This window comes from Ambystoma mexicanum, chromosome 1p (genome assembly GCF_040938575.1).
Source record: "Ambystoma mexicanum isolate Mex_15411 chromosome 1p, UKY_AmexF1_1, whole genome shotgun sequence".
Classification (NCBI taxonomy): Eukaryota; Metazoa; Chordata; class Amphibia; order Caudata; family Ambystomatidae; genus Ambystoma; species Ambystoma mexicanum.
This window is the reverse complement of record NC_090921.1, coordinates 97,376,919-97,386,687: the sequence shown is the minus strand read 5'-3', so window position 1 is coordinate 97,386,687 and position 9,769 is coordinate 97,376,919. Positions and strand designations below refer to the sequence as shown.

At 41.8% G+C, this 9,769-nt stretch overlaps 1 protein-coding gene across 1 annotated transcript; it reads right to left on the bottom strand.

The window, feature by feature from the left end:
• Nucleotides 1-472: 472 nt before the first annotated feature.
• LOC138453514 (serine/threonine-protein kinase SBK1-like) lies at nucleotides 473-5,265 on the bottom strand. Its single transcript, XM_069606474.1, has 3 exons — nucleotides 5,097-5,265; nucleotides 1,844-2,046; nucleotides 473-1,438 (listed from the first exon to the last, which is right to left on the bottom strand). The coding sequence occupies exons 1-3, from the start codon at nucleotides 5,263-5,265 to the stop codon at nucleotides 473-475; spliced, it is 1,338 nt and encodes a 445-aa protein (XP_069462575.1).
• Nucleotides 5,266-9,769: the final 4,504 nt, after the last annotated feature.

Genomic DNA, 9,769 nt, shown 5'->3' with positions numbered 1-9,769 from the left:
TTATTTATTTTTATTTATTTATTGCACTTGGATGTACGCCCACACCCTTGGGTATCATGGCGTAGTTAATGCTTAATGGGTTATCCAGCTAGGAAGGAAACAGTGGATGGGCAAAGGAGCATCTGCCCTGTTAGGGGTGCATTTGTGGAGGGACTCTACTTAATTGTGTTCAGGGTGGGGAAGCGTTTGGGAGATCCTTGCATGTGACAGAATGCTGCAGCCTGTCACCAGTTCATGTTCTGGATTCCCTAAATTACACAACTTTGTAACTGGGTCCAAGATTTACAAAGCTATGGGCCATAGAGGCACCCATCATTTTACTCACCCAACAATGGACTGATGCTCACGTGGCTTCCACCTCTGGTCCAAGAGTGACGGTGATCTCCCCGTTCTTGACCTCCAACCTAAACGACGTCCCCGGGGGAAAGTCCTCAATGCCCTCAGTGAACACAAGCATAAGTTCCATGTCCGCTCACTCGTGCTCGACCACTTCTTCTGGCTGGATAACCACTCCTTCCACCACCAAATCTTCTTCCTGCACCACCTCTTCTTCATCCCCCACCTCTCCCTCCATCGCCCGTACATCGCCTTCTGAACTATGCACCAGCTGTAGCAGCTCTTCCTCCTCTGCCTCACTTTCTGAGCTATGCTCCTGCAGTTCCAGCTCTTCCTCCTCCACCTCACTTTCTGAGCTATGCTCCTGCGGTGCAAGCTCTTCCTCCTCCGCCTCACTTTCTGAGCTATGCTCCTGCTGGTCCAGCTCTTCCTCCTCCACCTCACTTTCTGAGCTATTCTCCTGCTGGTCCAGCTCTTCCTCCTCTGCTTTACTTTCTGAGCTATGCTCCTGCAGTTCCAGCTCTTCCTCCTCCACCTCACTTTCTGAACTGACCACTGCCACAAAGTCCTCTGCTTTCCAAGGCACATCGAGGTACTGCTGAATGTTCTTGATGGAGCACCTTCTCAGTGGGTGGAAGCTCAACATTTCTTTGATGCCCTGCACGGCTTCATGTGTGAACCTCTGCCAGTAACCGGGAACAGGTGAACTGTACCCACTCATATGCCACCAGCAAAAATATTTGTAATGCCTGTCCGATGGCAAAGCCTGTTTCCAGGTGAAGAAGCCAGTCAAGGTGGTCAGCATGACAACAGCCAAGGCCCACACATCAAGGCTGTGGTGCAAGAAAAGCGTTTCTGGCTTTCTAAGACAGCAAAGTTCAGGAGCCATGTACGGGATGATGCAGTTCATGGAAGGGATGCTGGTGCCAGCCATAGTTGTGAGCCCAAAGTCACTCAACTTTAGGCAGCGGCACTCTGGGTCCATCAGCATAATGTTGTCTGGTTTGACATCCCGGTGCACTAGCCCCAGTCCATGCATATAGTCTAATGCGCTGGTGACCTGCAGCACACAACGCTTCACCATAGCTTCTGGAATTCCAACCTAGAGAAGAAAAAAGCAAAAGACGCAACATTAATCAATCGTTCATACAGCCCTTATTTAGCACCAATCAGAATTGCAATCCATTGTACTTCATTGCATATGTATTTGTGTTCTTAGCGCCTGCTCACTTCTTGTGTATTCCAGACAATGGACGAGGATAATGTGGTCTTTAGATCAATATCAAGACTCTATTGGTACACCCGTTATGTCCAAAGAAAGAGCTCAGTGTTATATGCCGAAACATATAGCATGTTTAAAGGCTAATGGAGACAAATGACCATGCCATTAATCAGGTAAACCCCAAGTTTTTCCAGTGTAAGCTTTGGAATTAGCAATGCTTAATAAGTGACAATATGTAAGAAGTAGTGCCCTATCTTCTAGTTTGTCCCTTTTTTGCTTCTGTACCTCAGGTATTAGAAGAGAATGGAGACTCCCAGCCGGTGCCACCTCTTGAGCAAGGATATAGTGGTCCACAGTCTGCCATGCAATGATGAGAGTAGTTATGATGCTGGGGTGGGCACTGAGTAGGAGGGATGTGCTGAACACCAGCAGGAATGATTCCCAAAGTATGTGATTCTTGGGCAGTAGCTTCAGAGCAACAGTGGCATCTGTTGGAAGTGAAGGACGAAAAAATGCCTGTTAGTGTGATGTTAAAAATATCAGTGTCTGCAGTAACATTCGTAATAGCATGAAGAATGTCCAATCCAGACCCAGAAAAATGCAACGCCCTAGGAATGTTTGTGGCATGTGGCGCTGTACTTTTATCCAACCCTGCCAAACCACCCCCATCAACACCTTCTTCATCGACAAAATCTGCAAGATTCACCAACATATTGAGGCCAGCTCTGCATTAACAGACCCACCTCACGTCCCTCTTGGTGAAATTTCCACATCCTGGACAACATTCATGACACTCTCAACAGAGGACCTGGTCGAAACCCTGGCCGTCCTGAAAGACAGATCGTATACAGAAGACATCCTCCAACACCCATCCTCAAGATCCTCCTCACAGAAGCTCTCCTTCCCTACCTGGACATCATCAACAGCTCTCTAACAGAGGCTACTTACATTGGTGCATGGGGATCACAAACCTTGTCCTACGCGGGTTCATGTCCTACCTCACCAACCGCAAGCAATTTGTTTCCGATGGACTCCTCTAGATTGCTACCCTTCACCTGTTCCTGTTGAGTTTAGCAGGGTTCCGTCCTCTCCCCAGTGATCTTCAATCTATACACAAAGCCACTTGGAGCCCTGCTTGCCACACAACACCCACCAATACCCCAACGACACACAGCTATACCTCATGACTGACTCTATCAAGGACATCCATAGGCTCAAAGCATGCCTCTTGCTGATCCAGTCTTGGATGTTCAGTGACTACTTGAAGCTCTACCCCTCCAAGACAGAATTCCTACTCCTCACTGACAACACCGACCACCCAGACATACAGACCTGGCTAACAACCATGAACTCTCAGGGCTTCACACCCAAACTCACTTCCGGCGCAAGTCCATTGGGTTCCACATCGACAAAAACCTCTCCTTCAAGACACACATAGTGAAGGAAACTCAGGACAGCTTGGAATCAACTCAACTCTCCCTGTTGTGATGAGTCAAGCCCTTCCTCTCTCGAGACAGCTTTAGATCCACCACTCAAGCACTTGTTCTATCCCACCTGGATGTGGGCAATGCACTCCTTGGCTTCCCGTCATCCTCTCTTATGCCTGTGAGAAGTGTCCTATGCATGGCTGAATACCTCATCAAGGGTATGCACAGATACAACCGCATCACCCCGGCCCACAACGACCTTCACTGGCTCACACTGAATGCACAAATCACCTTCTGGTCTTGCTGCATCATCTTTTAGGCAGCAGTCCTCCAGTCAACGAGCTACCTCGCAAGGAAACTCAGCATCTCCGGTGGACCGCACACCACCAGAAGCAAGGACATGTTGTGAGAAATCCAACAGTATTCTCCCACCCACTCCCTAGGGATCCACTATTCAGGTGACCAGGGAAGGGCCATCGCTTTTGGATCCCGACCCTGGAGGTGGACAGGCGTGGGAGGATCATCTGAGTTGAGGGTCACAGGGTGTTGGGAGGAGGATACCTGAGGACGAGACATGGTATTTTGCCAGTCCTGAAAACACCTTACCCTACTATCGCTCAACCTTTGTGGGCTGTTTACACTCTCACCTCATCTCCCCTCCCCCCCATCTCAAAGAAGTACTGAGACGAGGAGGAGGCCACAAGGATCAATTGAGAATTCCCATAGGAATAACATGGGAAAAGTAAGGAAAACCGGCACGCAGAGAGGCTGGCCTGGTGTGTGTGGGCTGCAGTGTGGTGAGGGAGCCATGCCTCAAGGGAGCTGGAGAAGCGATGCTTGTATTCTGCAGGCTTGGTCCAGCAAAGTGCTTGTTCCCTTGGGGACGACCCTAAAGGTGCATAACGGGCAAGTGGTGAGACCCTGACCTCCATCCCGCATTACCTGGAGGAGCCACTTCTCAACACAATGCTGCCTGGTGAGTTTCATGAAGAATGGAAGAGAAACTAGGAAGCATGTGTTTAATTGAGAGTGGAGCAGGAGAAAGCCATGAACAGGAAAAGCAGCACAGATTCGGGAAGAAATAAAAGTCTGAAAGTGAAGTATGAAAGTAAAGCGAAAAGGCTGAAAGTGCAGCAAGGAGACATAAAGCAGATTGGGGCAAAAGGCAAGAAAAGCCTGATCGAAGTTGAAAGTGATAGAAATTGGGAAAGAAGCAGCGAGTGGCCGCTAGTGAGAGAGGGGCACGAGAAAGGCAAAGAAGAGTGCCTGGGGCAGGCGAAGACGGTCTTACTGTGGATTGAACTTATTTGTGTGACATTGACCCAGCAGTACCTGGTTAGAAGACCACCTGAAAACAACCCTGGTTTCCATTATTGTTGAACCACAATTTTTTCTTATTTTTGAAAAGACTTCCTATAACATTTTTGTATAGAATGAGGGTAAGCATAGGTTTGGACACAGACTGACTTATTTTGGAACCAGCGATGGCTTTATAAACATCGGTTGAGGGAATTATCTCTTTAGAGTTAGGGCCGGTCAAGGATTACACCAACCCCAGAACTTTAGTCAATAAAGGATTTCAAGGCACCCAGCTGAGTATGTGTGTCTCTTGATACCATGCCTGTCTCACAATGTGCAGACTTGAAATCCGCCACTGCAAAAAGGAAAGCACCAGAAACAAGCCTTCTCTGCCTACAAGCCAAGACTATGAAACATCCTCCCCAACAGCATCAGACTCACCCCCAAAATTTAGAAAATAACTCAAGACCCAGCTATTCAAGGAGTCTCTCCTCCACAACACCAAGGCCATCACATTGCCTCTTGTGCCACCTAACTTGTTAGAAGCCACATGCCCCTCTACATCCCGCCACCCGGTGCAGCTGTACCCCTCCTCTGTGACCCCTTTATCCTACCTCCACTGTGTATATGTTCAGTTGTTATGACTAAAAAGCGGTACGTTATGCATCTGTAATGTTGTACACCTCTGTAAAGTGCTCCATTATGTATCTGTATTGGTTTATACCTGTGTAAACTGCTCCGTTGCTTCTCGAAGCTAGGTCCACACTCAATAAATACCATAATAACGATAATTATAAAACTGCATATCTTACCGGAGCCCCGGTGCATGCCCAGCACCACTTTTCCATATGTTCCACGCCCCAATTCACGGAGGACATCAAAGTGCTCTGCAATCTCCATGGTGACCATGTGCTCTGTGGTGAGCAATAGCAGGTCTGTCAGGGCACGTTCTGTGGACAGGGACAATTCTATGGCAGACATCCTGCTCGAGGTGGAAACAAACAAGAGTGTTATCAGTTGATGTCTACTAGAGCTTCCAGTCATAAGCAGGTCATCAGTGATGGCATAAAGGTTCTCGTTATGATTGGCTACTCATATGCCCTACTTCATGCGACGTGGAAGCTAAATGAACAGATAATATCAAATATTGTGTCAAAAAGTGTTTATTTTAATACAATTATTAATTGCATATTATTCAAATTTTGAATTTATACAATGAGTACAAATAGTTTTAATTATCCTAAAAACAGAAAATCTATCAGATTTTCCACTAGATCAAGATATATAAGAATATTTCAACAAAAAAAGTGTTACATACTGCAAAGCACCTACTTCAGGGAATAAAATATGTCCCAGCTGTCTAAAACCAACATTCCAGAAACAGACAGCTATAGTTACAACTACTTGCTAGAACCTCAAATTAAAGGCAATTACAAATGTGCCTATTGTATACTTTGTCAACATATGATGGACAAGTAAACATAGATTCCCCCCAAGAACTACCCAACTATGATAGTGAGGGAGTGGATTTCTGGAGCCCTGAAATGCACGGTTATATATGTTTTGTCGATATTGTATTTAGGTCTACCTATTACTTATTGCAATGAGATGGGAGAGTAATCTTAAATGTCATTCGCTCAGTACAGACACAGACAGCTATAGTTACACCTCCTTGCAACAGACACTCAAATTAAAGGCAATTACAAATGTGCCTCTTGTATAATGTATTGTAATGAAATGGGAGAGTCATCTTACATTTAATTCATTCAGTCCAGATACAACTACAACTATTGTATTCAGTTCTACCTACTATTGAATGCACTGAGATGGCAGACTCATCTTAAATTTAGTTAATTTGAAAATTTGAACAACAGTATTAACAAAATTGAAATCGTTTTTGGATACGTTTACACAATATTAACTATTACATAAGAGATCTTCAAAACTGTTTTACATATTTAATTATCTTTAGACATCTATATCATGTTCCTTCTTTGTCAGATATAAAGAATGTGAAAAGGAAAATCTTAACAAAGAGGACAATCAATTTTGTTATATCTTAAAAATAAAAATGAAACCACAGGTTGGTTGAATATTATTAGGTTTCTAATGTTATACATAAATTGGCTCATGTTTTTGTTTTCTTAATTTTTTATAGAATTTACACTACACTTGTGGAGTGTCTGTGCATACTCCAATTGAGTTACACAATTAGGGAAATACAGGTTAATGATTCACAGAAGAGGATATGTATGAGGATTCATAGTGGATAATACAAATGAGGATTTATGATACAGATTAGGACCAGTCCCAGGGCAATACTCACACAGACCTTTATTCATGAACAGTTAGAAGGATGCCTTTAATATCCCATGGTTCCAAAATATAAAAAACAGCCTATTGAGAAACAATGCATAAACAATGTTGTCTCCACCAAGTAAAAAGGACCAAAAATTGCAAAAGCAATATAAAGCACCTTTAATCGCTCAGTGTAAGAATACATGTGAATCAAGAGAGTTCTGAATTAATTCAAATTGTAATCATGTGGTTATTTCTAACCCAGATATGTTGCAAGTATACTTGACATGACGTAATAAAGCTCATGACAGATGGCTGCTTATGAGAGCAGGCTTTAATAGCTTGCCATTGATAGCCATAACTGCAAAATTACAAGACCTTTTGGAGGGTCATAATTGACACAGGTTGTCAATTATGCAACCAAGCCATAGAAGATCTGTTACACTTTGTGTTAATTTGCCTGGCATGTTTGCACATAAAAAGAAATGTTTTTGTGATTTGAAAACAGTTGAATTTTAATCTGTTTTGTCCTGCTCTTTTTTACTCGCTTATGGCTAATTCAAAATGTGCAAGTTAGGCTTTCCTGGTATATTTAAGAGAGGTGTTTAGTTTAAGGAATACTTTTATTTGTGCAGTATGTATTTAACAATGTTGGTGTATGATGTAATTATGGTGTATTTAAATTATGTACTGTTTTATTGAAAATCGAATTCTGAAATAAAAACATTCCATGATTTTAATGGAAACTGACAAATTCTAAAGGGGGAAAATCTAGGAGATTCTATGATATGAGGAAAAGTACATGTTGCAATTAGACGATAATGGACATTCATATATCCACATTTTAAGATACTAGTGGGAACATGAGGCTTTTGAAGTTGATCTTGCAAAGAAGACTCACATTTCAGGATATCAATTTGCAAGTAAATACCTTTCAGTGAAAATATCAACATCCGATATATTTGGTGCTTCAATGACAATTATTGAAAGGATTTGTACCAGATGTATATTTTTTAAATTATGTTCATGGTTTAAACAAACCTTACACAAAGCCAAAAGAAGTATATCATCCGTTCATACAAATAATAGACCATTATCAACATATATAATTGAACTCCCAATTCAATCTACTTAGTTTACGAAATAAACATAAAAACATACAATGTATCCCAGATAATGTTTAACGTTTTAGAGGGGTTGATCAAATCTATGATTTATTTGATAAGCCTCCATAAATCTTCAAAATTCTAGGTGTTTTTGCATAGGCTCATCAAATCGATTATGTGCAAAAATCACCTTACGTTAATGAAGTTGAAGTCCCATTACATATCCTTTCCCACAAATGATCTGTCACAATAAAAGAAGGCTCGTATACAAAAGAACGAACACACAGGATACAAAAAAATGTATGATAATTAGACAATCAAGGACAAGATGCTTCATATTCCCCTTTTCTATTGAACAATACCAACGCACTTCCTGTGAATTATTTGGCTTTTCCTGGTAATAAATAATGTCCCTCATCATGAGATTAAATGTAAATCACATGATTGCATTTCCATGCGAGCAATGGTGAAATTGAATCAAATATGGGGCTCTAATTCCCAGCTTTCGGTGTTAAATTTTAAATGATTAAAAATGTACATTCATGAATACTTTGGCAGTAATTGTTTTAGGCGCTATAGTGGACAAGGGGAGCCCCTGAGATATCAATAGGCTTTCACAGTGTATCAGATGGTTATTTTATATCATCCTGGGAAATGGCTTTAAAATCTTCATGCAGGGATTTGCTAGGAGGCACCAGGAAGTTGTTACATATTTGACAAGAATAGCCACAACTCAAAATGAATGATATACATGGGTACGCAATTTGATGCAGCCAAACTGTTACTTCAAATAGATCCCTCAATGACTGTCAGATCCAAGAGATGGTGGATTTCTGAGTCATAAATAAGAGAAATTGAGACTTTCTCTTCATAGAATTTGATTACTGGCAAGAGCGAAAATGTGCCGTATGTATTGTTGTTAGATTTAATTTGTCCCAGCGATTGTATCAGTTTTTGTAAATTGTCCAGTACCTGATTTTTGTTAGGTGTAGCTGTAAACCAGAAACCTAAGTATTTCAGATCAGTCATTATCTACAGCTTTTAGTAATTAATCTGCTAGGTGTATTTGATAGGTCTCAAACCTGCTGTAAAGTGAACGATTTTGTATGTCTTACTGTTGGATGCCTATTTGGGTAGTATAATAACGATGACATCATCTAAATATAATAACCCAAATATCTTTGTCCCATTTATTTACAGAGTGATAAAGGTAGATTGTGTCTAGTGCCTCACCCATGTCTGAATTAAATAAACAGAGTGCAAGGAAACATCCTTGTCTAATGCCACCATGGGTCTCTATTTCCCTTGAGGTATGGGTCTGCAGATTAAGTCTAATTCTCTTCACCATGCACGTATGTAATTAACTAAATTATTCAATCAATTACTTGGGAGACAACAACATTTCAGCTTGGTATTGTGTGGACCTTATCGAACACAACCGATAAGTCTATAATCTCCAGGAAAACCAGGTGGCGGGGGGAGTTACTGTCTATGCTCATTTCTGTATCTGCTCAATAATGTGACCATTCAGGTTAGTGACCTCTCATTTTAAGACTCCAGTTTGATTGTTTAGCATGCACAATGTTCCAGCTTTTTTAAAATAAGCGCTGGAAAAGCTTTTGCACCTACATCTATTGGGGCTATTGGTCTGTTATTCATTGGATCCAGTTTGTCCACCCTTTTAAAAATAGGAAGAAACGTTTTACAATTGATTCTGTGAAAAAATAACTGAAAAATGAATCCCATCTGGCAAACAGTACACCGAAGAAAGGCACAACATTTCATGATGCCTGTGTCTACAATATATGATGACATTGCCACTGTAATGTGAGGGGTTTACAGGGAGTCCCAAGACACAAATGAACTGCCCTCGCCCACGAAGGGCCCAGAAATGCAGTAGTATGTTTCAGTAATTTGAATACACACTTTTTTGACTGGCAGACTGAAAGGCCATCATGGAAATGGCAGCACTGTCACATACACCAAGGGTGTTACCAGAAACAGAAAGACTAAAATTAAGTTTGCAAACCACAAGGCTGAAAAGGAACAAGGTCTACCTTTCACTACAGAATGAAAAAAAT

Excerpts from the sequence above, each read along its gene's own strand:
- LOC138453514 (XM_069606474.1), bottom strand. The coding sequence starts at position 5,265 with ATGTCTGCCATAGAATTGTCCCTGTCCACAGAACGTGCCCTGACAGAC. Across the intron at positions 2,047-5,096 it reads GGGCATGCACCGGGGCTCCG|ATGCCACTGTTGCTCTGAAG; the intron begins GTAAGATATGCA and ends CACTTCCAACAG. Across the intron at positions 1,439-1,843 it reads ATTCTCTTCTAATACCTGAG|GTTGGAATTCCAGAAGCTAT; the intron begins GTACAGAAGCAA and ends TTTCTTCTCTAG.